Below are 25,217 nucleotides of genomic sequence, written 5' to 3' on the forward strand. Positions count from 1 at the left end.
CGAAAAAATGTTTAGAATTTTTTAGACTTTCTTTCAGAACTGGAAACTTGTAAAATGCAGAGATGAACATTTAAAAAGTAAATGCGTTTATTTTCAATATTCGCAAACAAGAAATTCGGGTTAAAGGCACACGGGGAGACAGAAAGTATAAATTTTCAGAACGGAATCGGTAGATATATTGGAAAATGAGATCTGAAACATTTGAAAAATCTAGAAAAAAAACTACAACAAATCTAATTTCAGGTAAGTGACTCGTTATTGAGCATGTTTGGATACCGATAAATATTTTTAAAATTGAGAAAATTGAAAAAAAAAACTGGAGTAAAAACAAATTTCCTATAGATGTTGCTGGTGTTATCATGGTTGGTCGAGTAGTGCCATTTCTTCCTGTAATGTATTGGTAAAAAACAATGAGAATTTATGAAAATTTTGAAACAGGAAATTTTTTTTTTTCAAATTTTTAAATTTTCTTAATAGGTTTTAGAGGTCCATAAAAAAATTAAATAAAAAAATTGTCATCGTTATTTTTTTTGCAATTCGAGTTTTTCTAAAAAGTACACCAACCTCTTCAGCAACGGGTGCCACTGGATGTTGTCCTAATCCAACCAGAATTTTTGGTGAATCCATGGAGACTACTGATGGTTTTCGTACATTTTCTGGTACAAGCATTGCCGATGGATCCGTTATTGGTCCTGGTTTTTCGACAAGTGACAGGTTTGAATTATGGGCAGATGAGTTGTGTGATACGTCTGATAGGTCGTTTCTGGAACAAAAAAGAACAATTTCATAATTTCATAAATTTTGAAATTTTATACAGCATTTTCAGCGTTTTCACACCTTCTGTGATTTTTCAGCATGTGTTAAACTGGAAACAAAGTCTATCAATTTTCAGAAAACATTTTTTAATTTGATAGTTCTCAGAAACAGTTAATTTTTTATTCAATTTTTGAAATTTCAATCAACCATTTCTAAAATATGCTTCATAAAACTATTAGACTATTTATTATTCCCAATAAAATTCTCAATAAACTCTTTACTTTACCATTTCATTGAAACATGCGAAATTTTGTTGCTTCACTGTTTATTTATGTATCTCATGAATTTTCTATAAAAAAACTAATTCCAATTCTAGGAAAAAAATTAAGCAAAAATCATTAATAAACCTGTTTCAGAAAACTTAAAAAAATCTCATAGTCAATTTAAAAACGTTTACCAATTCGGTTCAAAGATTTCACTGTAAAAAAGTTATTGCGGCTGGAATTTTACGGTGGATTTTTGCAAAAAAAAAACTTTGAGCTACAATACAAGATTTTTGAACTGAACCAAAAATTATAATTGGAACAAATTTTTATAGCATCGACAAAATTTGTGAAGAAAGTGAAACATTCACAAGTTATATATATTTAGAACTAAAACATTAACATTTTTAGTTCTAAATGGTCGGTTTTCAGCTTTATGTCTGAAATCAAAAATCTCGAGTACTCAAAAATAATTACTGTTTCATGAAACTGGTTAAAGTTTTTGAAGTTCAATAGATTTGTTCGAACACTGGTGGTCCAACTTTTTCACAACAAAAACAATTCTAGAACTTCAAATCATAGTTAAAACAACCAAAGGTAAACCAAAACAAAATTTCAAAACATGGAAAAACTTGTGAATGAAGCGAAACATTCGCAACCTTTCCAGGACTAAAAAAGCTGAAATATGGAATTAAAATTTCCGATTTCCAGTTTTCAGTCTGCCTTGGAATACTGTGCATATTATTTCGTATTAAATTGTGTTAGTTAAACACTTACAAAGGCCGTTCCCGTTGCATAAGCGACGCCTTGTATGCATTAATATAGGCCGAAACAGAAATCTCCAAATAAGTGCAATCCTCTTTAACAACTGCTGAATAGTCCGGCTTAAACATCAAATCAGGCCGTCGAGCCGATAATTCAGATGTTCCCACAATGCTCATGCTTCTTCCAAGGGTAGCTGCACCATCGACTAATTTTGCCATAATCTCGCCACCAAAATGATGCCATGGACCTGCTTCAAACATCATACCACTTGCACCAATTGTTACTTGAATCCGTCCCTCTAATATTAGTATGTACTTGTCGCTTAGCTCATCTTTTGTATACACTTTTGCAAGACGTGGCACATTTATTGCGTCATCACCCATTGCCATTAATGCGGAGACATCGACACGTCGGGCACTACTTCTGATTAGACGTTCCAATACATTTGTGTCGAGGAATTCTTGACGGAAACCTCTTTCGTTTGACACTAACCATTGGAGAGCAACCATTTGGAGCTGAAAAATTTTAGATATTGTAACAGTAGACATTTTCTGAGTTCCGTGATTTGCTGAGAACAGTCAGACTTTGTAACACAATTTTCAAGTAAAAATATTCGTCGATTATTCTAATACTACATTTATGGATTCATTAAAACTATTTGAAACAGGAAAAAATTTTCAAAAATTTGTAAATTTCGGTATTTGTTGTAAAATTTTTTTTGTTAAAACTTCGTAGTAAAAGCGCATTTTTAAAAATAATATGCAGCTTCATTCTGTTGAAATTTAATGGAAAAACTGTTAAAATTGAAATAATAGTTTTTCTGTTCCTAGAAACAACTAAAACCTTTAACTTGAAAGGAGAATGCAAATCGCATTGTAGTGTGAAAAAAAAACATTTCCAAAAGTCGTTGTTAAACGCTGGATCCAACATATACTTTTAATATATTCTTCATTTGAAATTGTAAATTAGTTTCCAAAGTTTAGAATTTAAATTTAACTTTTTTAACGCACAATTCGAGTCTAATAGCGTGTGAAAAACTACAAACTTATTGAAAAAATTTTGAAACCGTAATCTATAAGAGACACGTTCGGTAGATTCATCATCTGTGGCTATGTACTCTACTTTTTCACAAATTATCTCAAGTATCAGCGAATTAGATTTGATCAAGTTGATTCGAATACTTTTCTAATCTTAACCAAAATCGAATAAGAACAATTTGAAACATTTGAATTCATTTTTTTTTCAAATTCCAAAAAAAAAACCCATTACCTGCATAGAAATCATGGTCTGCGGAGCTTCGTGATCCCCGAAATATTTTGTTGCATCTCTATTCTGTTCTTTCTTGATTTTCACTTTATTCACATTATCCGACACAATGTCGAATTCGTCGTTGATTTCTGCCTGGAAAGTAGGAGAATTGAAATTAATTATTTTTTGAACAGTTTCATAATCAGTTGAAACGGTAATTTTTTCAACTTTTTCTGCAATTTTTTAAAAATCATTTTATTGTTATTCTGTTGTGACGAGTCACTCTGTAAGGAGTAAAAATGAAAAGTTCAATTTATATTTAAGAAGTAGTTAAAAAAATTCGACGGAAAAATGCAAGAAACCCCCTCAGTTCAGACTTAATTTTAAAATTTTAAAAACAAAACTATAAGCATTAACGGATATTTTTGAAACATGTCAAAAACATATTGATAAAATTCAGTCAAAAAACATATTGATAAAATTCAGTCAAAAAACATATTGATAAAATTTCAAAATGGAATATTTTTTTGAAAAACATTTTTCCTGAACAAATATGCAATTTTTTGAAATTTTTTACCCCTGGAAGACTCCCCCCTCCCAAAAATGCCGAAAACTTGCAAATTCTCTCACCTGCAAAATTTCCTCAACAATATCCTCCAAAGTGACAACTCCAACAAGTACATAACTGGGATCATGTTTATCATCAGTATTAATCAACCTCTTAACCATAGCCAAATGTCCTTCTCCCTTTTTAAATGCTTCTAATAGATTTGGAAGTGGAGTATCGTTCATCACAAATTTCACCGGATGCTTATGATATCCACAAACAGTTTTCACTGTAAAATTGTCATCCGGATCCAGCAATGCCAAATCTTTGACAAAAAGCATATCAGTCACGTTATTTTTATCACCATACTGATAAACTGGTATCCGAGTGTAACCCATTTTCACGATTTCCATTACAGTTTTTGCGTTGAGAACTGTCGTGTCGGGGAGCATAAATACATCTTCTATCTTTGTCATCACATCTTTCACGACTTTATCCGCAATTTCCATGGCTCCAACTGCAATTTTCAGCTCATTTGAGACCTGTCCATTATCGGTTATCGACATTTTAATGAGCTCCATCAGACGTTTTCTGTCGTAGGCTTGCTGAAAAGTGACCTATATATATACCGATCTAATTGTAAAAAAAGTTTGAAATAAATTTAAGAAATGAGTGAAACAGAAATTTTATATTGAAATTTTTCTCACCGGGAACTTTACTGTCACTAGGAATTAAATCATAACATGTTTCAAAATAGTCAAAATTTCAATCTACTGTTAATTTTTATCGAGACGTGTTCTATTTACACTATTGCCTGAAACAGTAGAATTATTTAATGGGGTTTAGTGCTTAAATTACCCGCAAAATTGGATTTCGTTGAATGTTCATAATAAATAATTAAATGTTTCAAATGTCAAACACTTCAATTTTTCACTCACAAAAATTACAGGGAAAACTAATTTTTTAAATTGAAATCATTATAAAATAGTCATTTCAATTTCTAACAAGAAGTACCAAGGCATCATCAATGGTAGTTGTTAAAAAATAAACAACTTGTGAATGTTGTGAAACAGGAAATTTTTTATAAAATTTTTTTTACTGCAAAATATATTTTTAATTAATGATTTTGGATGAATGCCGTAAAATTTTCAAATAAAATAAATGTGTTAAAATGCAATAACTTCATTGCTGAACGATAAAAAAGAACCTAATCTAAATAAATATGCTAACAATAGTGAAACAGTGATTTTTTACAAGAAATATATAGGGATACAATTCTTCTCACTACTTCACGATTTGTGAGTGGATTTTGACAGGCAATTCAAACTTTAATGAATAAATTCAATAATACTTTAAATTTCAGAGCAAACGTAAGAATGCCGTCAAGAGTAATGAGAAGTAATAGTACAGTTAGTGAAACTTTTCATTTCTGATTTTGAAGTTTTTAAATTTTCTTCGGATGCTACTCAATCACTATGAAAAGTGAAACATAATTTCATAAGTGTATAAAACAGCAATTAAAATTTTTTGAATTTGTGTCAAATTTTTATATTTATGGGAAGGTGTCAACTCCAGAAAAAACTTACATATTCATCGCCTAACAAGCAATCCAACAATTTCGATACCGGCCATGCAATTGGAAAAGTCAGGAAAATGAAGAGCTGGGTGATTGAAATAGTGTGGGCTCCAACTTCAAGACCTTTCCTGAAAATTTTAAAATTTAAACTTTAAAAATTTTAATTTTATTTTCTAAAAAAATTGCACCGTTTCAACATTGTATTATAGTTTTCAATTTTTTTCAGAATCGATGGCACAATTGTATTCAATTTAAAAAAAAAAAACTATATTTGTCTGGTACCTGATCCGTGAAAAGTTCCGGATTCTTTGAAAATTTGCAATTTCACAATTATTTTTCTACTTATTATTAGCTTCAATTTTCAATGTTCGCACCATTTTGTTTGAAATATAAATAAAATGCACTTATCAAAGTAGCGAAAAAAAAAATGAAAATGAAAATTTTAAAAAAACCTGTTTCAAAATGTTTTTATTTATTTTTGTTTAGGTGAATCGAGCATTGAGTAATTAAAAGACAGAAGTTTACTAAAAACTATACTAACGAATCAGTTTTAAATGCATTTAAATTTCTCACTGTTTCAAAAATTTTCTGAAAAAAAACTTTTAGAAAAAAGTTAACTAACTTGACACAAATACTCTGTGGCAAAATCTCTCCGAAAATGACAATTCCCATAGTTGAACCAATAAGTGCATAGATTCCAGTCGTCAATTCACCCATTAAAATAGAAATCGCCGAGTTTACAATGACATTTCCCAGTAAAAGTGAGCATAGCAAAAGGTTTCCTTTCTTTCGGACCGGCAAGATCTTTGCTGCACACTTTTGTTCTTTTATGGCTCCAGATTTAATGACAAGCTCCAGTTCTTGGGGTGTCAGGGACATTAAGCCCAATGTCAATCCTGAGAAAAGTGCAGATAGACAGAGAAGGAATCCAATGCATGCAATTTGAAGTGGAAGTGGAAGGAAATATTCTTTCGGTGGACGTTCTGTGGTGAGCCACGTGGAGATGTCGTCGAGCTGGAAATTTGGATTTTTTTTTATTTCAGATAGTGTGATTTGCAGAGCGCTGTAAATTATCGTTTTGAAGTTTATGTGGAGAACTTGAAACAGTAGACATTTTGAGGCGTTTTCTGTTTTCCAATTTTTGTTGTAATCGATTTTTAAACCTTGAAAGTTGATTGAAAATTTGTATGTTGTTACGTTCGGAAATCTTCAAGTGATTTGAACAATTTCCACAGTTTTAAAATAACCATTTAAGAAACTGGAAAACTAATCAAATTGCTGATTTAAAAAATTTTCGTTTCACTACAATTACATAATTAAGCAGATTTTGTAAACATTGATTTGAAAAGTTCATTTGGAAAACTGCTACTTTTTGTCAGCCTGCAAAATTTGCAAAAGTGTAACAATAGGATCCGTCTCCAAGTCCCGTATATAACGTTCACAAATTTTATGCAAAATATGAAACAGTAATAAATTATGCCAAAAATTTAGCGCGAAGTTCAAATTTCCAGTCAAAACTTATTTTCAAAACATGAACTACAACGAACCGGATAAATTTCCCCGAGCGGCGGTGATCCTGGTGCAACCTTCGGTTTCACACACATTTTATAGGCATGAACCATTTCTGGAAGAAGCTTCAAAGTCAAATGAAACGTGGCTTTATGGTTGAAGTGCACTTTGAAATGGTTCAGCGCGTCGATGACGTAGGCTGGCTCCGAGCAGTTATTCGTAAATGTCCAGATGATTTGGTGGATTTTGTCCAAATGATTTCCATAGATTACCACTTTGAACTCTTCTTCTGGAGTTACTGAACAGACGCCGTGTTTGCTCAAAAATTTTAGTTTTATAAAACCATGAAATTTCCTTAGATTTTTGGGTCCCGCCACGAAACAAAAAAATACATTGGTTTGAAAAAATTGGACCCTTTGATAAAATTTGCGGGAGAGGAGAACTTTGAATTTTTTGAGACCATTTTTACATGGTCAGAAAAGATGAAATACTCTGCAACGGTTGTTAATGTTGAAATAATTTTTTTCTAAAAATTTGACAGTACCAAACATCCTTAATTATCATGAAGAGTTGCGCATGAAATGTTCGCATACAAACTAGGAGCTTTTCAGTCAAATTTGAAATAAGAAAAAATTCAGCTCAACTCAAAATAGTTTCAAACTGTTTTCTTGATCAACGTCCGATTATTGTTTCTATTTGTGTCCCGGGTACAGTTTAACAGTTGATTATCTCAATTTGAATGGATTTAACAAACATTTGCCCAAAACAATTTAAGAAAAAAAAATTTTTGACACAGAAAAAAAATTCGAAAATAACTAGTTTTTCGTAAGATTACAGGAATTAACAAGATGTACAAATGAATAACAGAATTACTGTTCTGTACAACAACTTTCTACGCAAACAGAACAATAACCAAGCTATCTGTTTTATGATAAATTATTTTTTATTAAAAATCTTTCACGGCCACCTGGCAAGATTGTTTTAAAAACTCACTCATAACCAAACGGATCGTCAGCTGGAAGTTCGACTCTCATTCCAAAAATCGTTGGAATTTTCGAGCTCTGACTTGTGTTGTTGTTGCTCGCTGATTGGGTCTGAAAATTGAAAGTCAAGAATTGCAGAAACTCGAATAACAGTTTTTTGGCAGTCGTCAGTTTCGAAATTTTTAACCAAAAAAATCCACTGTTTCAACTAATTTTTTGAGCCAACATATAGCGTTTATTTAGTTAAAAGATTTAGGGGCCAAAATTATTGTAAAAGTCCAAAATTTTGGTAAATTACCAAAATGTTGACTGAAAATTTTGAGAAATCAAAACTTTCGGAATGATTTATCATTTTATTCGGTTATTTGAGACTCCAATGCGCAACCAATTTTTGATTTTAATTTTAAAAAATACACTGCTTCCACAATTGCTTATTAGTGAACATTAAAAAGTTGCATTGATAAAATAGCTGTAGAAAAGTTTTATTATATACAACTAAAAACAATGCATTCAACGGTAATGGAATTGCTGGACAATTAACTGTTGTTTTGTTCTAGGCTGTTGGAAACGGTAAATAATTTTTATAGCAGTTTATTTTTCGATTTCAGGAAAGAAGACACTGTGAAAAGTTTGTTTGTCTCGGAAATCCAATTTGTTCCAGACAATTTAGGATGTCGATTTTTTAAATGAAAATTTGGAATGTGAAATTTTCGGTGGCCCAAAAATCCACTGTTTCAACAATTTATATGAGCTCAAGATTAGTTAAAACAATGTTCGAAACCGTAAAATTTGGTTTTCCATTTTGATTGAATCTATTACATTTTTCAAGAAAATTTTAATTGTCTGTTACTGTGTTTACAAGACAAATATGTTAATTTTTTAAACTAAATCTCATATTTTAATTCAGACAGCGTTAGTAGGTGCATTGCTGACATGGTAGGTCCAGCACCTACCAGCCGCCTAATGGCGGTCTCATTGAGGCATGAAGGTAGGACTTATATTTTTGTTTGTGTTTTTTTCGCAAAAAACATTACTTATTAATGAATCACCCAACTTGTAACAGATTTAAAATAAATAAAAAACATTCACTGTTTCAGAAAAAATTTAAGTTCCAGTAAAAACCAAACTTTTGTTTATTGTCCTTATTCCACCGAAAAAACTCACCGGAACTGTAGAATTGTCCGCAGCAGCCGTTGTCGCCGAATCCAATATCGCCGTCACCGTGGTCACCTCATCGTCGACTCCATTCTGAGCAGCTGTCACGTTGCATTGACCTAATATGAAGAGCGAGAGAGTGAGGAGACGCAGACATGACGCAGACATTCACTGGTGACTCGTATAAGGCGGTGAGTTGGGGGATAATCTGAAAATTACGAAAATTCAAAAGATTAAGGTTTGAAGATTGAGAGAGAGAATATGAAGAGTCATTGAAACAGAATATAAAAAGTAGCCGCGAAAAAATTGGTGACCACGAAAATTTTGTACAGGGGCCCCTGTACAAAATTTTTCCTGCAGGGGGCTATGGAGTTGATGAAAATATACTAAATTTTTCACATGGCCGAGAAACACAATTTGGTAGCCGAGTTTTTCTATTTTCTCTGCCACTTCCATTAGTTACTGGGAGTTTTTGAACATTTTCAATGACCTGCGAATAGGAGAAATGATACTCTCTAAAAATATGATGGAAGTCAGGCAATTTTTTATTTTCAGTAAAAAAACTAAACTTGAAACAGCATAATTTTTTGCTCAAATTTTACGATTTTTTTTTATTTTCTTTTATTTTGAGGAAGAGGATTCGAAAGTTAAATTGAGTAATTTAAAATTTTACATTTGACATTATTTGACTTTTACATTGAAAAGCCCTCATAAAAAACGTTTATGGATATATCCGGATAACAGAAATTTGAAACATACGAAAAAATATTCAAAAAATGGAACGTATGATATAAAGGAAAAAATGCACTGTTGCATAAAAAATTATGTCTACCCAAAAATTAGATAGTTGTGAAGTTTTTCAGCAAAAAAACTAATTTGAAAAATTTTAATTTTTAACTTCAAAAACTACTGTTTCAGTCACTGTTTTTGAAGCGGAAGTCATTGAATAAATGTTAATGCTTCTCTAACTGTAATAACTGTAATATAATTTCCAAAAAAGAAACTACATGTGAAACAGAGTTTTCATTTTTTAATTTTGAAAAATAAATATTTATTTTTTAAAATACAGATTATTGTTGAATAATATTCAAACGGCTCCATATTGAAATTTTTCAATCAAAATAGTAGTGAAACTGCATATGTTTTATAACTAACTCAGTTTTGAAACAGTATTTTTATAACTTTGAAAAATTGTTTCACACAGTTTGTTTCACAAGTGGATAAATCAAAAAAAATGTTCATCGAGAAATAACATTTACCTAATTATTTGTTTCATATTCTAACGCGGAATATGATTTAAAAAATAAAAACTAAATAATGGTTTAACATAGAAATTCAATTTTCTATACACATTTTGACTTACACACTCACATAGGGTGTACTTTCTGCCGCCTCCGCCGCATGACTTATTATTAAATGATTGTAAATATGATGAATTCCGAGTTCTTTGTGCTGGTCAAACAAGGAGGGAGCCTATATATGAGGGAGATTACCTATTGACCGGTCAATTTTTGAAACTTTTTTTGAAACTATGTTGAAAAGGGAAAAAAAGTTTTATTGAACAATTTGTAAATTAAAAAAAAATTTATAGCTTCAATCAATCAAGAATGTATATAATTACACTGAAGTTATTTTTTTTTTAGCAAAAACAGTGTTTTCAGAGTATTAAAGCAACTTCAAGCCAACATTTCAATGATTTTGTACCAATATTTAACTGTTTTGACTTTGTTTACAACGTTGAAATCGACGTGTAATTTTTTTTTTATTTAGAAAATATTTTTAAAAAATGTTTAGAAATACACAAAATTGTTTTTAAAGAAAAACGTTCAAAAAATGTTCTCCCAGACCAAATTACTATTTTGACGGATCAGAAAGATGCGCCCAAATCCAAGAAGTATTAGTTATTGTAGAATTTGTGAAACAGAGAAGAAAAACATTTTTGTGTCTGCCTTGTTGTGGGAACACTACAGTTTGAAAAAAGCGTTTTTTTTTTCAAAATCAAAATTTAGAACTTTTTTCTTTCAAAAAAATGTTCAAAAAAAATCACAGTGTTTGCGTGAAGCTGAAAAAGTAAAATCAAAACAGTTTTTCTTCCAAAATAAAATAAATATTTCAAACATTTCAGCAATAACCAGTGAAGCAAATTTCCGGGGGTTACTGGTTCATAAGACACGGATTTCTTAGTGAAAATGATGTAAATATTAAAAAAAAAATTTCACAAAATTTTACTGTTTCATATTTTTTTATTTAAAAAATTAAAATATATAATTATGTAATCATTTCTTATTTTAGAATTGCATAAACTCCAAAAGAAACAAAAAATTTTAAATGTTAATAAAGTTGTAAAAAACATTTTCTAAGTTTTGAAACCATAACGAATTGTTTCCAATTTTCTTTTAGCATTATAATTTTGAAAACTCGAAAAAATGTGTGTTTTTTTGTTGAAATAATCAAAAATTGTTTCACTTCTTCTACATTTTTTTAACTTTTAAATTCAAATTGATCAATACATTGATGTTGGCACATTAAAAACGGCTCGACTGAATATTTAAGTTTTGAACTCTTTTCTTCATGTTGTCGTTGAAACAGGAAATAAGAAACTGGAAAACGCTTTGCACCGCCCGCAAATGCAATTTCAGGTTCATATTTTTCCTAATCTTTTAATTATCGACTTACATTGCTAATCAAGACCTCTAATCTGATAAAAAACATTGAAAAAGGGTATAACGTTGGGCTAAAAAATAAATATAAAAAACATTGAAACTTATGAAAAAATCCAAAAAAAAAGTAAATGGAGAAAGTCCTTGTCGTATCATATTACCGAACGTATTACGCTTGAGAATGGCAAAAAAGAAGACGAGAGAGGGGAGACGCAGGATGAGAAAGATATTAAGATTGGAATTGACACGATGGGGGGAGAAAATGGGGGAAGCATCTTTGAGGTCAGTGGTCAACGATTTATTGAGAAAAATAATAGTTTCGAAAGAGAGATTTCTAAAGCAGGCATTTATATTCTGTGAAATGATCTTTCTTTTTTAATAAATAGTAGGTTTACATTGATGTTGGCACATCAAAAACGGCTCGGCTGAATATTTAAGTTTTGAACTCTTTTCTTCATGTTGTCGTTGAAACAGGAAATTTTAGAAATTACTGTAAAAGAGGATGAAAAAACAAAGGAAACGAAAAATAAGAGTTACAAATGAATAGTTTTGGTTGAACCTGTGGAATTGAGAATTCATAATACACCCAAAGTTAGACTTAAACAAAATTGACAAGTGCATCAACACATAGCTTCCATAGAATTGGTCAAGTTTTAGAAAAAATAAATGAGCGAAACAATAATTCAAAAACTTGTTCACATCAAGACTACAGCATGAATTTCCAATAGATTTTCTTCATAGAACAGAATATACGTTTTTCTTGGAAATTTCAAAAGTAGTTGAAACATTACTTTTTTGTATAAACGAATCAGTTCAAAACATTTTTCAAACATGCGAAAAGGGATCTTGTTACAAAAAATTCAAAAAAATTGTATACAGTTTCAGGTGGTTAACTTTAACAAAAATAATTTCAGAAATATAATTTAAAACGAAGTTTAGGAGAAAAATAATCGATTGTGCAAAATTTTAACTGAGCAGAGGCAATTTACGAAAAACATGTTTAGTATCTTTTCTAAAAAAAATTTAAGAGATATTAAGATCAAAGGACTATTTGAAAGCATTATCTTCCATAAAAGACTACAAGAGACTACAATAAAAATTTAAAGCGCAAAATTTTTCAGATTCTCGAGAAAAACTCTCTAGAAATTGTGTACATCGATTAAAAATTTTTGGAAAATCTCTATAAATGTAGTTTTAAGTTATAAAATTGTAATAAGCAAAAAGAGGAGAAACTTTTTAGCTACCTGTATATTTTTCTCCCAAATAAATTTGATGTCAATTAACAAAATTTGTATTTTGGGTCTCTCAAATAAATTGTTTTTAAACTTCCTTCTGTGTGTCTGGAATTATTTTAAAAAATTAACAGAACAATTATATAAACCTTATGAAACATTAAATGAAAAAAAACATCGATTTAAAAAAATCCAAGGCAGCAAATTTCAAGAAATGATGATAAAGTCATAAATTCTATCAAAATTTTCATTTCACAAAAAAACCTCTGTTTCATTGCCAAACCAAAATAACATGAAAATCACAAAAAAAATGTTCTGCCTAAAAAAAATCATCTTGATAAAAGATAAGAAAGATAAAAGTAACAAGAAAACTGCAGAATTTTCAAAGATTCCCGGCAAAAACTAGAGAACACGTAAGCATAATAGATAGCAGAGAAAACGAGGGAAAGCTTGACGCAGCAGCAGAAGTAGAACAGAAAAGAAGAAATAAATAGCCTGTCCAGATGTACTTTCATTTTTTTGGCTGGTAACTGGTAAGAGGTAGACATGAATTTGATTTGAGGAAGAGATAATATATGTTTGTTTGTAGATCAAATGTAAGGGAGAACAGAGAGTAAGTAGAAAAATAAATATAAATTTTGAAAAAAATGGAAGTAAAAGATTATAATATTTTGAATATGCAAAATAATTATGTTTCTTTTTTAAAACAGTAATTTTTCTAATTTTTTTGATGTGAAAAGTATAACCTTTCAAGTGATATTTTAGTCTTTAATGAGAGTTTTGTCATAGTAAAAACAAGAACAAATTTCCACGTTGGCTACCTGCCCGCATACACCTGAATCTTACCTACCGACCTACGTGTCAGCCTTGTGCCCCCATTCCTACAGGCTTGTCTAGCAATAGGCCTGTCATCTTTGTTCCTTCTGCTATTCGACTACCTGTCTCTCTTGTGCCTGCTCGTGCTACTTCTTCTTACCTACGTTCCTGCCTGCCTTATATCTGCCTACCAAGTTTGGAGTGCCACTGTTGAACACTGACCCCAAAATAAGAATAAAATTATTGAAAGTTCAAACTTTATGAAATATTGTTGAAACAGTGATTTCAGGAATTTTCGATTTTTTCAGGAGTACTTTAAGAATGGTGAGCGGAGTCAGGAAAGTGTCGTTTGAACTAATTTATTATGATTTTTGATGGAATATATGTAGATCTGATGTGATTACCTGTTAGAAATCAAAAAAAAACTATGTACCAGTGATGAAACAGTGTAATAATTAGTCGGTAAAATAGAAGTTTCTAGAGCAGCCATAAAAATGTTTCTAAAGTCAAAAAATACAATAAAACCAACTTTGTCTTGAAAAAAATCTAAAAATAGATAAATTCTCGGCAAAAGCGAGATGACAAGATGGAACCAATGGTGTGGAAGTATGAATAGTTGATGATGGCCACCGCCATCATCACATGATAAACTAAAAGTGTCCGAATGTGTTCAGATGAATGTGAGAGGATTTATATGAGCAGCCGACAAAAATGTGGGTTCTGTTAGAATTTTGTATTTCAACGACTGTGTAACTTCGCGAAACTTGACAGAAAACTTTACAAATTCCAAAAATTTACCGTTTCAGACACATTTCTTAGTTATTTTTGAATGCAAAGTGTCTTTTTTTTAAACAAAAATTTTCGATTCTTTACAATTTTGGAATGCTGTTCAGCTCCTATAGGATCTTATATAATATTGATTCTGTTTATCTACTAGTAAAATTTATTTTTTACAAAAATATGTTTTATCTAATAACAAAAGCAGCCGCCAAAAAGTGAGAAAACAAATTTTTGCGGGAAGATCACTAGAGTACTGTAGATGTACGCTTTGGGATTACTTTTTTAAATGGGAAAACTGCCAATCTATCTTTCAGAGAACGTAATAAACATTTGATGATGGTTTTTGTGATTTAGGAAAAAACTGTTTCTGTTGCACTTTTTTCTGAAAATTCTACAAAAATAATGACTAATAAAAAGTGGATCCGTGCATCAAAATTTTTCAAAACGTATTTTTAGAAAAAAGATCCGTCACAAAAAAATCGAAGCCAGAAAGTAAAAAAGTTCTCCAAAATTGTTGTTTTTCTAGTTCCCCTCGACCCTGCTCGAAAACATATGTATTGCATCTCTCTTCAAACAAAAAAAAACAAATTCGCCGCTTTTTTGTGTAGTTTAGATTTTTCAGTAGATTGAGGCGTGTTTTACTAAAAATTAGTGTGAAAAGAAAAAAATTATAATTTCTTTGAAATTTTGCAATGAAATACAAACATTGTTTCAAAATTCGTACTTTTCAAAATATTCTTACTATTAGAGTGTTTAATGGATTCCCAACAGAAAAAATTTCATTGTTTTCAACTTTAGCAAGTACTTATTTAAAAAAAAACTTGGAAGATTATTTTTTATTGAATCAAAATGATGTACAATAGGAAAATAAAATCGTATTTCAATAAAAAGCACCAAATCAAATCACGGTACTAATATAGTTTTAAAAAAGTGTTCAAATTTATCAAAACTCTAAAACAGCGAAAGTTTTATTTTGAAATTTAAATAGTATGTCGACATTTTAAAACCTACTGCTTTAATTCAATTCGGGCTTTTGTAACGGAAGGTTTATTTGAAAATGTCCATATAAATTCCGTTTTATAAAATTTGCAAATTGATGTTTAAAAAAATACCGCAATTTCACCGCGTGGACAAACATTTGCAAAATGAAATTGAAAACACGCAAAAAAAAAAACACAAAAAAATGTCATTCATATCTTGAGAGTTTGAACGGAAAAATGGCAATACATTTAAAACAATTTTTAATGCAAAAAAATATGCATTCTAAAGAATTTTCAGATTACTTTATGCAAAATAAAAGTTTTCGAAATTCAAACAGAAAAAATTGCAAAAAGAAAAGCTTTAAAAATTTTATGAACAATGCGATCTGACTATCAGAAACAGTTTTCCTGACCAACATCAATTTTAATGATTATTTGATTTTTGTCCTCAAAATCAACCGCATACAATAATTAAATCAAAAACATTCAAATTCGACAAAACTTAGAAACAGAAATATTTTGTTTCTAATAGTAAGTTCAATTTCCGAAATTGTTGATGTTCTAAAAATTACTGTTTCAGGAAACTAGTATTTTAGATAATTTGGGAGAAAACTTAATGCAGTTAAGGCTATTATTTCACTGAACCAGAAATGTTTTTTACAAAATTTCAGTTATAAAAAAATTATATTCAGTAAAACAAGCTTTTCTAGGATGCATGATTTCAGGCTTCTGAAGTTTGGTGAAATCGTTAAAATTTTTAAAGAGCTATGGCCCTGCATTGCATTAATGTTGGCGGCTTTTCCAGGTTAAAAAAATCAGAAAAAAAGAGTTCTTCGCTCTAAAAAAAAATAAAATATGAACAACACATAAAAATCTCAAAATGTTTTTTCCATGCATTTGGTTGCTGATGTGATATTTATACTAATAAACTTTGTACATATAAACAATATAATATTCAAAATATTAAGCTTTTTTAGTTTGATACACCAAAATAAGCACACAAAATGGAAAAATTGGGCTTTTGGCCAACAAAAATTTACTTCAAAAAACTAATCCCTAGTAAGCGTGGATTAAAATTTACTGGCTGTGCCTTGAAAACAAAAGTAAAAAACTACGAAAAAACGAAAAAGAAAAGTCCAACATTTGGGAAACGTGTCTATAAAGTGTTGCTAGGGAAATGGCTGTTGGACTGGAAAAAAAGGAAAATTATACGTTTTTTTGGTTGGAAACAAAACATTTATTGTAGGCATGCGAACAAGAAACTTAGGCTTATTTGAAACTGGCAAGAGTTGACACAATTTTTTGAAAGTAGACAGGCATAGGCGCTGATCGATTTGAATACAGTTAAGCAATTTCATGGCTAAACACAGCCTCCTCACGTGGAAATGACCCAACAAGGGGGCTTGCGCGTTTCTCGTGAGCGTTGGAAAATTTTACCACTGAAAAATGATTTCCTTCGGTTTTTGTGGGTTTAAAATCGATTTCATACTTTGAAATTAGGTATCAATTGTAAAGCTAATTGGGGGAAAGGAGGAGAAAAAAAGATTTTTGATTTTGGTTCAAAAATAAAAGCGCTGATATAAAAAGTAAAAACAACTAAAAATTGAGTTTTTCTCATATTTTGTATATTTATCATCATTTTTCTAGTAGAAATTGATGTTTATTTGAAAAGTAATCTTCCACCAAAGCTTATGTTATGAAAAATATAAAGAAAAACAGTAAATTGAAAGTTTTGGTAATTTCTCAATTTTCCACGCGATGCACGAGAAGTGCGCCAACGGACCGATTTCCACTGGAGGAGACTGTGCTAAAAGGTAATTCTTCTCAAATTTGGGACCTGCGATACATTGTTTCGGCAAGATTTTTCACGTTTCAACAGAACTGTTTGCAACAGAAAATAATTTTTCAACGATTTTTTTCGTCTAATGTGACAGGGATTTAGATTTATTCAAATACTACTTATTTTATCTGAGACAGTAAAGAAATAATATTGAAAATGTAAAAAAAAATTCCTTTGAAAAAAGAGTTCCGCAAAAGAAAAGGCCTTTGTACACAATTTAAAAAAAAAGAACTCAAGAAAAAAGATTTTGTTCGAAAAAAAAATCACACACACGCACAAAAGGGGAAAACGTAAAGGAAACTCTGTGTGGCCCCCAATGGACAGCTGGCTCACCAGCTCTGTGTCTGCGTCTCTTCATCGTAACACTCTATTTCGCCGTCGGTGGGGTGGATTAGAGAGGAAAAAGTTGGAGAGACAGCAGAGAAAATGAGACATTGGACGGACCTTTGAGCATTTATTTTATGGTTAAATTGAAGTTTAGAAATTAGGAATTTTATAGCACTACCGCGCGATCGCAAAGTATTATACAAATTGGTTATTTTCAATTTTGAATTTTTTGATCAATTTTTGGAACAATTATTTTTCATTTGCGGCCACATAGGAATTTAAATAAACTAAAAATATAAATTCATATGTTATAATTTGGGCATATCGGAGTCAGTAAATAAAAATTTCGACAAATTTTTCACTGTTTCGCTCGGCCACTATTTAGTGAGATGAACATATCTAAACTGCTAACACATTTAAAAAATAAACATTGAACATGACATTTTCTGTAAATTAAAAAATTAGGCTGTTCAGAAAAAGTTCCAAATGCGCAATCCTTGTAGGATTAAATCATTTTAAGCTTAAAAAGAGGCAATTGTTCAGAAAAATTTATGCTTAGGCTCTTAAATCTACAAAAAGTATTACATTTATATTTCCGGCAATTCTGATTTTTGGCAAACGGCAATTTCTGCAATACCGAAATTGCCGAAATTTCTACTGAACGGCAAGTGCCGCGCACCCCTGGTTTAAACTGTGTCATCATAGCTGCATGTTCTAGTGATCTGTCAGTCGAAACCTCGCAAGATGATTGACAAGTGAAACAGTGAAAATTGTCGGAATTTTTAGAAACTTTTTTTTTCAAATGTGATACATACTGAATGCGGACCGTGCCCTTAAAAAACTCAGGTTCAAATTTCAAATTTAGAGGCTCATGATTCAATACATTCATAAACCATCCAAAAAATGGAATAAGTGAACAAAGGCTCATAAACTAGAAACAGCTGTCTTCTAGCTGTTACAGTGTGACGATGTATCTTATCTGAAAATAGGCGTAACCTCCTCCGGGGAAGTGACGGGGTCAACTTATATGCCTCTCGACTGCCTTGCAGTCATTCTATTTATTTTGCAGGGCGACTGGTGGTTGCCCTCTCTTATTTCTTCTGATTCTCATTTTCTTTCATTCAAGTTATGTTTGATTTCCACAGGTGAGTAATATTTTCTACAAAATATTCTGGTAATTTAAAACGAGCATATTTTCCACAAACTGTTACTCAACTTGCTACTTATGCAGTTGATGTACCCGAAAAATACCTAAACCAAGCACACCAGTAGTGTATAAGGCTAGATTTCTCCCCCCAAGTCAGGGAGCCATATTTCTCCCCAGTAGTGTATGGAGCTAAATTCTTCCTCCCAATCCAGGGAGCTAGATTCTTCTCCTCCTCCCACTGAGAAAGGTGGAATCATTCTCCATCACATCTCACACACACACATTTTTTCCACCAACTTTTTGATTTTTTATTTTTTCAAAAAGAACGTTTTTTTGCGTATTACTCCCAAACGCTCTTTTGTATTTTTTTCAGATGATCCCAGCACCCCTCTTTCTCGACCAAGTCGTCCCAGGTTGGGAGTGGGAGAGAGCCGACGAGCTCAACCAGGCCTTGAGGAGGCTGGGCCTCGTGGAGCTCGGGACCATCGCCCACGACACAGTGCGGGGAATACTACGCTTCTACCCCGGAGAGTAAGTTATTTTCATCTCTTTTTTTGTTTAACCAGTCGAATCATTTTTTACAGCGGCCGCACGCCTGTGCGCCACAATGGGCAGATGGCCCCCGTGAGGACCGTGTACGCCCGGTCGTACACAACCGAGCTCCGCCACGAGCGGTGGAGCTTGGTGTATCTGGAAGGGTGGGGGGCACCACGCGCTTTGTTCCCTGTGGAGACCCTCACCTACCTGCGGCATTCGAGAATACGATCTTGGAGGCGCCTTTCGGAGTGATAGCGATAACTTTTTTTGGGACAGACATGATCTGGAGATGTTTCAAGAAATTTCAAACGAAAAAATCACGTTCTGGAATGAAACGAGTGCTGCGAAAACTGTGGATTTCCTACTACCAATTGTACTTTGTAGGAGCCTCGTGAAATAAAAAAAAATTTTCGAACTTTTTTCTTATTGCTAATAGTAACTTTTAAACTCGCATTCTTATAGAAAATAAGAACCGATGGAGAGTCAACGAAGAGAGTGAAAAAAATAATTTAACAACTTTCTTTTTTTGATTGAAACAAATTACAAATTTCCATGAAATCTGGTTTTTTTTTCAATAGTTGTTAATTTAATTTAATTTAATTTATTTACGCTCGCGAGGAGACGTGGAAAAAGTTGAAGAAAAAAGAAAAATGAACACATACAATAGATCATAAATACAATACACTGAATAAGAACATTTTATTGGAACAAATTCATTGATCTCGGACTACATATTAGTTTGCAATATAAAATGTCGCAAAATACGTCGCTAATGAAACAGTGAAAAATTTTCAAAACTAACATTAGCATTAATAGAGGAAAACATGTTCATACCAAATGTTAAACGATAAGGACTGTTGAAAACTCTTACATGGGCAAGAAACAAACTTTCCCGCTTTTTTAGAATGATTATTATTCAAATATTCGCAAAAATATTATTTACTAGTTTCATACTAGCACTTTTAAAACAATTAATAACCCAAGATATAACTGATCGGAAATATTTTATCTTAAATTTCAGTGTATAGAACTTTAGCGTCAGGCAAATAGAATTTATCCAAAAAGTGAAAAAATAGCGGCAATATTTTGAAGATTTCTATAATTTAAAAAAGCACTTTTTCTGAATAAAATTTTAACCTTTTAGTTAAATTTTTTTTACCTTTTAAGTGTTAAGTTATAATCTATGAAATTTTGCTAAGTGTCAGTCCCAGAAAGTGCACATATGCCTGAAAACGAGAATTTGTTCTAGGAAGGTATTTTTTAGATGGTTACTATCAAGTTCTACATGCATTCAACTTTCTCTGCTTTTCTTTGAAACCCTTGAGTTTCTACTACAGAGAAAAACAAAAATGACATCTGTATTCACCAAATTGATAGTGTGGGAGGGGGCTTTATAAATATTTTTTTTAACATACGCCCACTTTTCAAAAATACATTTTCACTTTTCACTATAAATATCAGGTTGTCCCATAAGTTTTTGTACTTTTTTTCAAATATTTTTCCAAAACTTCTAGAAAGTTTTAAAATTTTTTCATCGTAGGTCGTGTCAAGGTCGGGTCGTCCCCTTTCAGAAAAGATTCATTTCATCCATTTCTACTTTGCCACGATGACAATCATCAAACTTGAACGTCGAGACGTTAGATTGCTTCTTCTTTATGAATTTCGTCTTGGTCATTCAGCAATGGAAGCGGAACGAAACATATGCGGTGCGATGGGTGAGGGAGCACTCTCTTATAATACAGCAAAGAGTTGGTTTCAAAAGTTCAAGAACGGCGACTTCAGTCTCGAAGAAATAGAACGTTCTGGGCGACCGGTAGAGTTAAATGAAGAAGACCTGGTGAAGCTGGTGGAGGAAGAGCCTCGTCTTAGTCTTCGTGAAATGGAAGAGAAGCTTGAGTGTTGTCATAGCACAATTGCACGTCACTTGGGTCGCCTTGGTTTTACTTCAAAACTTGGAACTTGGGTGCCTCATGAACTTTCGGCATCACAGAAGCTCACTCGGGTCAACGTTTGTACTCAACTTCTAACTTTTCGTCGAAAGTTCGATTGGCTGAACAATCTGGTTACTGGAGATGAGAAGTGGGTGCTCTATGTTAACCATTCCAGAAAACGTCAATGGCTTCCGATCGGTGAGAAAGGAATACCGACGCCAAAGCCTGATCTTCACCCAAAAAAGATTATGATCTGTGTCTGGTGGGGTGTTCAAGGACCCGTGCACTGGGAATTGTTGCCAACTAATAAAACTATCACTGCTGATTACTATTGTGCCCAATTGGACCGAGTTGCAGAAAAGACCAACGGAAAATATGAAAAACTATATTTTCTTCACGATAATGCTAGGCCTCATGTCGCCAAGAAGACTTTCCAAAAGCTGCAAGATCTTGGTTGGACTGTTTTACCGCATCCACCATATTCTCCAGATCTTGCACCAACCGACTACCATTTGTTCTTGTCTCTCAGTGACTACATGCGCGACAAGCAATTCGACGACGAAGAGCATCTCAAAACTGAACTCTCCACTTTCTTCTCATCGCGTTCGCCGGATTTCTTCTCCCGTGGCATCATGATGTTACCTAGTAAATGGCAACAAGTGGTGGACACTAATGGTGAATACTTGTGTGAATAGTACTACTTGTCGCTTGAGAGAAATAAATTTTTTTCAAAAAAAAAATAGTACAAAAACTTATGGGACAACCTGATATAATGCCAAATTATTTTTTTCCATACAATATTTCATACATTTGACGCATCTTTACAGCCAGACGTGGCTAATACAAACATCAACAATTTGTACGAGAAGATTTTCAAAATATTTAAAAATTAGGTCGTAACACGGAACTGTCTTTTACGATTCGCTTCTCCACCTGCTCAATAGGTCTCCAAACCAAACAACAACAGAGACACAAAACTTGGTACATCACACCTTTATAGTGTGTAAATGTGCAATGTCTAGAAATAGGCGCAACCTCCTTCGGGGACGGTGCTGGGTCAACTGATAGGCCTCTCGACTGCCATCCAGTTATTCTATCACTTTTGCAGGGCGACTGGTGGTTGCCCTTTCTTTCTTCTTCTGCTTTTCTTTGTATTTCAATCATATTAAACAAGTGAGTTTGGAATTCAAAAATTTTGATATCTTAATTAATATAAAACATGTTCCAGACAATTGGAGTGCCATGTTGTTCCGATTTGTGTAGATGATTAGAATTTTTCATCTCGAAGTTATTCTAAAATTTTTCAGAAGAATTTGGTCCAATGGTAAATATTTCTGCTTTAACATTCATATAATGTAAAATAGTTTTTTTTAGCTACAACTTGAAACAATAGGATTCAATAAAAACGAAGATTTTGATAAACTCCCAACTTTGGAGCAATTCTTCCTTTGCGGCCAAAATATGTGGACATGAAAATCCGACCAGAAATTGAGGAGAAGTGGTTAGTTTTTTTTTTCGAATAAGATAGTTTGTAAAATTTATCTTTTCTTTCAGGTTGTTCTTATTGGATCATTTGTTCACGATATAAATTAAATCAGAATATCTTCCACTGAAACCCGCCTATGCGGTAACTTATCACAAAGCACAAGGTCAGACCTAGGATTTGGTGTATGTTCAATCAATTTATGTTGTATTGGATATAAATAAATGTTTTGTTGCACCTAGAAACCCTAGTAACATGTCATCTGGTTACGCCCTCTGGACACGCCCATGACACCAAGAAGAAGAAAGAAGAGAAGAGCAAGGTAGTGTGGTGGTGATGATGGTTCCTGAGTGGTGATGGTATGAGCTCTCATTCTATTCTATCTTTATTCTATCTTTTACATATTAATCCTCATTATTCTTTATATTCTTTAACTTCCAATAATAAACTCATAAGTAACATAACCGCTACACCATGTTAGTAAAATATATAAAGAACTCATAAGAACCCTGTGGGTATAATAGTTTTAATAAGTTTCTGACTTCTGAGGTTCAAGATACACAGCAATATTTCTGTACGGGTAATTGAGCGCCACCCTGTAGGATTTTTCAAATAGATTCTGGGCCTTTTTTCAGTCCAGTAGTCAATTCAAAAACTAGGATTACATTAAAATAATGTGAAGCAGTTTTTGATTTTTTCGTGTTAAAACTTTTCTAGAAGAAATTTGTGAAACTCTTTTTCCAGACTAGAAAAACGTGAAGCAACTGTAAAAGTGTAAATGTGAAAATTTTAAGTACTTCAAATGAAAATTCTACGGAACCGGGACGAGATAGCAATAAAAAATCCATTTGTAAGAAATCAATTTGTTTATTAAATTTTTATTCAAGCATTTTATTATTAATCCTTTAATAATCCTTTAATAAAAAATCAAATTGATAATAAACAAGTGAGACAGTGATTTTTTTTCTTTTTTTTCAAATATTTTTATTTTTTATTTTTCAGGTTTGAGATAATTTTTGAAAACATTCTCGGTAGGCGTATGCGCACATTCCGCGCACTTTCCTCGCACATTCAGCGCACATTGCCCTTGGTGTGGTCATTTTACCCACCGCTAGCCTTTTGAGCACATTCCGCGCACTTTCCGCGCCGATTCTGCGCACATTGGTTTTTGTGTGTTTTTTCATTCAGAAATCATGCATTCTGCGCACATTCCGCGCACTTTCCGAGCACATTCAGCGCACATTGACTTAGATAATCTACAACTATTGCTCAATTTCTGCTTTCTATGAATATTTTAACGTTGTTTAATTTTTATGTCTGTCCATATTTACTAGTACTTCTGATATCTGGAAATAATAGTCAAGAGAAAAGACAGAAATAGTCGTAAAATGCCAACAATGTCACTGTAGAGTTCCAATATGTTTTCCCAAATATCATATTTGAGCAACAGGTTGTAACGTCGTCTATCGTGATTGATTTACAACTACATAATGTCCCACAATTTAATAATGTCCCACATTTTAAGATAAAAAACTATGGTAACTGTCAAATTTTTGTTTAAAAAATTGAAAATGTGGCTCCTCTTCCTAAACAGTTTCATTCAAAATAACTTCAAATAAAGAAAAACTAAATACAATCAGCTTATCTAACAATTTTCGTAAGTCTAACTTACCATAGTATATGTATCTTTTTGACCTGAATGAATAATCAATTGTTATGTAGCTGTTGTAAAACTAAATTCACTAAAAGGTCCTGGGAAGAAATCTAGAATAAATTGCCCACTTAATCAGAGATATCTAAAATTATCAAAAAATATAAAACATGTTCTGAAATGATTACTCACTAGTAGGGCTGTACAAATCGGCGTCCGGTCGTCCGATTTTGACACCACCGGACGCACTGCGTCCTGTTTTGGGGTAGGTTTCCACGGCGGCCGACAATTTCCGAGTTTCACCACTCACTATTCTTAATCAGCAATTTTATAGTGAGTGGCGAAACTCGGAAATTGTCGGCCGTCGTGGATAGCTACCCCCAACCGGACGCATGTGCGTCCGGTTCGGACGACCGGACGTCCGGTTGTACAGCCCTACTCACTAGTAAAATAATTGCATTAATTTTTTCACTACAGCAAAAAATGCAAACGCTTAAAAACGGTGAGGTGATTTTTCATTGAAAAACGGAAGATTCTAAAATTAGAGCGAGACCACTTTTCTCTTCTATTATTTAAGTTAAACTCAAGTTTTTGACAACTTTTTTCATTATGAAAAGTTGAATTCACATTCTTCCATAAATATGTCATTGAAAAAAAAATTCAAAAGCTAATGACAAATCCTTTATTAGTGAATTAATGTGGCAAAAATGCTTCAACGTTAGTTCTATGTGGTTTCTCCATTGAATTTCACATGTGCTTCTATTTATGGTGCGTTATCTGCTATTAACATCGCACGCGTTATGGCCGGCTCAACAGGTAAGACTTCAGACTTTCAGGGAAAACATCACAGGTTCAATTCGCAGCAAGGACACTGGCAATCAAAATACACTGCAAGCGAAAGGCAGTGAAACACAACCACTCTGCATCATGCGCACATTCCGCGCACATTGCGTTTTGGTGTTCCTCATTTTCTAGCTGCCCTGCATTATGCGCACATTCCGCGCACATTCTGAGCAGATTCCGCGCACTTT

General features: G+C 32.4%; 2 protein-coding genes, 1 long non-coding RNA gene and 86 other non-coding genes across 89 annotated transcripts; 31 read left to right on the forward strand and 58 right to left on the reverse strand.

The window, feature by feature from the left end:
* Positions 1-75: 75 nt before the first annotated feature.
* Positions 76-9,010, reverse strand: cnnm-1 (Metal transporter cnnm-1). Its single transcript, NM_070651.6, has 10 exons — positions 8,812-9,010; positions 7,658-7,758; positions 6,703-6,982; positions 5,778-6,169; positions 5,166-5,283; positions 3,663-4,184; positions 3,054-3,185; positions 1,797-2,299; positions 565-763; positions 76-387 (listed from the first exon to the last, which is right to left on the reverse strand). The coding sequence occupies exons 1-10, from the start codon at positions 8,968-8,970 to the stop codon at positions 358-360; spliced, it is 2,436 nt and encodes an 811-aa protein (NP_503052.1). The 5' UTR covers positions 8,971-9,010; the 3' UTR covers positions 76-357.
* On the reverse strand, positions 371-391 carry 21ur-15678. The gene has a single exon (NR_068362.1).
* Positions 372-392, reverse strand: 21ur-4718. Its single transcript, NR_068363.1, has one exon.
* On the reverse strand, positions 861-881 carry 21ur-7977. Its single transcript, NR_068364.1, has one exon.
* Positions 992-1,012, reverse strand: 21ur-3133. The gene has a single exon (NR_068365.1).
* 21ur-10936 lies at positions 993-1,013 on the reverse strand. The gene has a single exon (NR_068366.1).
* Positions 995-1,015, reverse strand: 21ur-10413. The gene has a single exon (NR_068367.1).
* On the forward strand, positions 1,209-1,229 carry 21ur-14103. The gene has a single exon (NR_068368.1).
* On the forward strand, positions 1,210-1,230 carry 21ur-8286. Its single transcript, NR_068369.1, has one exon.
* Positions 1,320-1,340, reverse strand: 21ur-1040. The gene has a single exon (NR_068370.1).
* Positions 1,445-1,465, reverse strand: 21ur-12765. The gene has a single exon (NR_068371.1).
* 21ur-5065 lies at positions 1,542-1,562 on the forward strand. Its single transcript, NR_068372.1, has one exon.
* 21ur-13926 lies at positions 1,606-1,626 on the reverse strand. Its single transcript, NR_068373.1, has one exon.
* 21ur-5689 lies at positions 2,384-2,404 on the reverse strand. The gene has a single exon (NR_068374.1).
* 21ur-9283 lies at positions 2,678-2,698 on the reverse strand. Its single transcript, NR_068375.1, has one exon.
* 21ur-4876 lies at positions 2,786-2,806 on the reverse strand. The gene has a single exon (NR_068376.1).
* 21ur-1194 lies at positions 2,941-2,961 on the reverse strand. The gene has a single exon (NR_068377.1).
* Positions 3,181-3,201, reverse strand: 21ur-3667. The gene has a single exon (NR_068378.1).
* On the reverse strand, positions 4,195-4,215 carry 21ur-10773. The gene has a single exon (NR_068379.1).
* Positions 4,583-4,603, reverse strand: 21ur-4966. Its single transcript, NR_068380.1, has one exon.
* On the reverse strand, positions 4,586-4,606 carry 21ur-1801. The gene has a single exon (NR_068381.1).
* Positions 4,587-4,607, reverse strand: 21ur-12008. Its single transcript, NR_068382.1, has one exon.
* 21ur-8763 lies at positions 4,935-4,955 on the reverse strand. Its single transcript, NR_068383.1, has one exon.
* 21ur-15334 lies at positions 5,024-5,044 on the reverse strand. Its single transcript, NR_068384.1, has one exon.
* 21ur-3189 lies at positions 5,028-5,048 on the reverse strand. The gene has a single exon (NR_068385.1).
* Positions 5,029-5,049, reverse strand: 21ur-10951. The gene has a single exon (NR_068386.1).
* 21ur-5118 lies at positions 5,388-5,408 on the forward strand. The gene has a single exon (NR_068387.1).
* On the forward strand, positions 5,392-5,412 carry 21ur-15679. Its single transcript, NR_068388.1, has one exon.
* Positions 5,655-5,675, forward strand: 21ur-114. Its single transcript, NR_068389.1, has one exon.
* On the reverse strand, positions 6,195-6,215 carry 21ur-144. The gene has a single exon (NR_068390.1).
* On the forward strand, positions 6,496-6,516 carry 21ur-8940. The gene has a single exon (NR_068391.1).
* 21ur-7889 lies at positions 6,557-6,577 on the reverse strand. The gene has a single exon (NR_068392.1).
* Positions 7,225-7,245, reverse strand: 21ur-11450. Its single transcript, NR_068393.1, has one exon.
* On the forward strand, positions 7,250-7,270 carry 21ur-7710. The gene has a single exon (NR_068394.1).
* Positions 7,892-7,912, forward strand: 21ur-10821. Its single transcript, NR_068395.1, has one exon.
* Positions 8,061-8,081, reverse strand: 21ur-11260. The gene has a single exon (NR_068396.1).
* Positions 8,109-8,129, forward strand: 21ur-4684. Its single transcript, NR_068397.1, has one exon.
* On the reverse strand, positions 8,152-8,172 carry 21ur-5110. The gene has a single exon (NR_068398.1).
* On the reverse strand, positions 8,364-8,384 carry 21ur-8666. Its single transcript, NR_068399.1, has one exon.
* 21ur-9315 lies at positions 8,422-8,442 on the forward strand. Its single transcript, NR_068400.1, has one exon.
* On the forward strand, positions 8,781-8,801 carry 21ur-2941. The gene has a single exon (NR_068401.1).
* Positions 9,011-9,014: 4 nt separating the features above from the next.
* Positions 9,015-9,035, reverse strand: 21ur-11126. Its single transcript, NR_068402.1, has one exon.
* A 278-nt stretch (positions 9,036-9,313) lies between these two features.
* Positions 9,314-9,334, reverse strand: 21ur-14378. Its single transcript, NR_068403.1, has one exon.
* Positions 9,335-9,754: 420 nt separating this feature from the next.
* Positions 9,755-9,775, reverse strand: 21ur-3685. The gene has a single exon (NR_068404.1).
* 21ur-5989 lies at positions 9,757-9,777 on the forward strand. Its single transcript, NR_068405.1, has one exon.
* 21ur-9634 lies at positions 9,760-9,780 on the forward strand. Its single transcript, NR_068406.1, has one exon.
* Positions 9,781-9,905: 125 nt separating this feature from the next.
* On the reverse strand, positions 9,906-9,926 carry 21ur-13449. Its single transcript, NR_068407.1, has one exon.
* Positions 9,927-10,040: 114 nt separating this feature from the next.
* 21ur-4920 lies at positions 10,041-10,061 on the forward strand. The gene has a single exon (NR_068408.1).
* Positions 10,062-10,277: 216 nt separating this feature from the next.
* 21ur-12454 lies at positions 10,278-10,298 on the reverse strand. The gene has a single exon (NR_068409.1).
* A 780-nt stretch (positions 10,299-11,078) lies between these two features.
* On the forward strand, positions 11,079-11,099 carry 21ur-7303. Its single transcript, NR_068410.1, has one exon.
* Positions 11,100-11,205: 106 nt separating this feature from the next.
* Positions 11,206-11,226, forward strand: 21ur-15283. The gene has a single exon (NR_068411.1).
* A 79-nt stretch (positions 11,227-11,305) lies between these two features.
* On the forward strand, positions 11,306-11,326 carry 21ur-4198. Its single transcript, NR_068412.1, has one exon.
* Positions 11,322-11,342, reverse strand: 21ur-3450. Its single transcript, NR_068413.1, has one exon.
* On the reverse strand, positions 11,326-11,346 carry 21ur-7920. Its single transcript, NR_068414.1, has one exon.
* A 146-nt stretch (positions 11,347-11,492) lies between these two features.
* Positions 11,493-11,513, reverse strand: 21ur-14645. The gene has a single exon (NR_068415.1).
* Positions 11,514-11,870: 357 nt separating this feature from the next.
* On the reverse strand, positions 11,871-11,891 carry 21ur-4241. Its single transcript, NR_068416.1, has one exon.
* A 292-nt stretch (positions 11,892-12,183) lies between these two features.
* On the reverse strand, positions 12,184-12,204 carry 21ur-7562. The gene has a single exon (NR_068417.1).
* Positions 12,205-12,381: 177 nt separating this feature from the next.
* Positions 12,382-12,402, forward strand: 21ur-15416. Its single transcript, NR_068418.1, has one exon.
* On the forward strand, positions 12,385-12,405 carry 21ur-5794. Its single transcript, NR_068419.1, has one exon.
* Positions 12,406-12,787: 382 nt separating this feature from the next.
* On the reverse strand, positions 12,788-12,808 carry 21ur-1746. Its single transcript, NR_068420.1, has one exon.
* On the reverse strand, positions 12,789-12,809 carry 21ur-15660. Its single transcript, NR_068421.1, has one exon.
* 21ur-10467 lies at positions 12,791-12,811 on the reverse strand. Its single transcript, NR_068422.1, has one exon.
* Positions 12,812-13,005: 194 nt separating this feature from the next.
* On the forward strand, positions 13,006-13,026 carry 21ur-14683. Its single transcript, NR_068423.1, has one exon.
* Positions 13,009-13,029, forward strand: 21ur-5685. Its single transcript, NR_068424.1, has one exon.
* Positions 13,030-13,339: 310 nt separating this feature from the next.
* On the reverse strand, positions 13,340-13,360 carry 21ur-10444. The gene has a single exon (NR_068425.1).
* Positions 13,361-13,723: 363 nt separating this feature from the next.
* On the reverse strand, positions 13,724-13,744 carry 21ur-8563. Its single transcript, NR_068426.1, has one exon.
* Positions 13,725-13,745, reverse strand: 21ur-14311. Its single transcript, NR_068427.1, has one exon.
* A 144-nt stretch (positions 13,746-13,889) lies between these two features.
* Positions 13,890-13,910, reverse strand: 21ur-6472. The gene has a single exon (NR_068428.1).
* A 790-nt stretch (positions 13,911-14,700) lies between these two features.
* 21ur-15549 lies at positions 14,701-14,721 on the forward strand. Its single transcript, NR_068429.1, has one exon.
* A 322-nt stretch (positions 14,722-15,043) lies between these two features.
* On the forward strand, positions 15,044-15,064 carry 21ur-14599. Its single transcript, NR_068430.1, has one exon.
* A 116-nt stretch (positions 15,065-15,180) lies between these two features.
* 21ur-15382 lies at positions 15,181-15,201 on the reverse strand. The gene has a single exon (NR_068431.1).
* On the reverse strand, positions 15,183-15,203 carry 21ur-15669. Its single transcript, NR_068432.1, has one exon.
* Positions 15,184-15,204, reverse strand: 21ur-3004. The gene has a single exon (NR_068433.1).
* Positions 15,205-15,716: 512 nt separating this feature from the next.
* 21ur-2112 lies at positions 15,717-15,737 on the reverse strand. Its single transcript, NR_068434.1, has one exon.
* A 150-nt stretch (positions 15,738-15,887) lies between these two features.
* Positions 15,888-15,908, forward strand: 21ur-2910. The gene has a single exon (NR_068435.1).
* A 1,188-nt stretch (positions 15,909-17,096) lies between these two features.
* 21ur-10332 lies at positions 17,097-17,117 on the reverse strand. The gene has a single exon (NR_068436.1).
* Positions 17,118-17,201: 84 nt separating this feature from the next.
* On the reverse strand, positions 17,202-17,222 carry 21ur-12913. The gene has a single exon (NR_068437.1).
* Positions 17,223-17,842: 620 nt separating this feature from the next.
* On the forward strand, positions 17,843-17,863 carry 21ur-14810. Its single transcript, NR_068438.1, has one exon.
* 21ur-12532 lies at positions 17,846-17,866 on the forward strand. The gene has a single exon (NR_068439.1).
* Positions 17,867-18,133: 267 nt separating this feature from the next.
* Positions 18,134-18,154, reverse strand: 21ur-632. The gene has a single exon (NR_068440.1).
* A 358-nt stretch (positions 18,155-18,512) lies between these two features.
* Positions 18,513-19,564, forward strand: Y116A8B.1 (PG_binding_1 domain-containing protein). The gene is made up of 3 exons (NM_070652.7): positions 18,513-18,582; positions 18,958-19,115; positions 19,169-19,564. Exons 2-3 carry the CDS (start codon positions 18,958-18,960, stop codon positions 19,371-19,373), a joined length of 363 nt encoding a protein of 120 aa, NP_503053.2. The 5' UTR covers positions 18,513-18,582; the 3' UTR covers positions 19,374-19,564.
* A 270-nt stretch (positions 19,565-19,834) lies between these two features.
* 21ur-57 lies at positions 19,835-19,855 on the reverse strand. The gene has a single exon (NR_068441.1).
* Positions 19,856-20,326: 471 nt separating this feature from the next.
* Positions 20,327-20,347, forward strand: 21ur-593. Its single transcript, NR_068442.1, has one exon.
* Positions 20,348-22,167: 1,820 nt separating this feature from the next.
* Positions 22,168-22,981, forward strand: Y116A8B.98. Its single transcript, NR_101997.1, has 4 exons — positions 22,168-22,225; positions 22,281-22,376; positions 22,427-22,553; positions 22,607-22,981. It is a non-coding gene; the product is annotated as an Unclassified non-coding RNA Y116A8B.98 (non-coding RNA).
* 21ur-7728 lies at positions 22,374-22,394 on the reverse strand. Its single transcript, NR_068443.1, has one exon.
* Positions 22,377-22,397, reverse strand: 21ur-13142. The gene has a single exon (NR_068444.1).
* On the forward strand, positions 22,460-22,774 carry linc-86. The gene is made up of 2 exons (NR_101998.1): positions 22,460-22,553; positions 22,607-22,774. It is a non-coding gene; the product is annotated as a long non-coding RNA linc-86 (long non-coding RNA).
* A 172-nt stretch (positions 22,982-23,153) lies between the features above and the next one.
* Positions 23,154-23,174, reverse strand: 21ur-2335. Its single transcript, NR_068445.1, has one exon.
* A 248-nt stretch (positions 23,175-23,422) lies between these two features.
* 21ur-8103 lies at positions 23,423-23,443 on the reverse strand. The gene has a single exon (NR_068446.1).
* Positions 23,444-25,217: the final 1,774 nt, after the last annotated feature.

This window comes from Caenorhabditis elegans, chromosome IV, assembly GCF_000002985.6.
Source record: "Caenorhabditis elegans chromosome IV".
NCBI classification, from domain to species: Eukaryota; Metazoa; Nematoda; class Chromadorea; order Rhabditida; family Rhabditidae; genus Caenorhabditis; species Caenorhabditis elegans.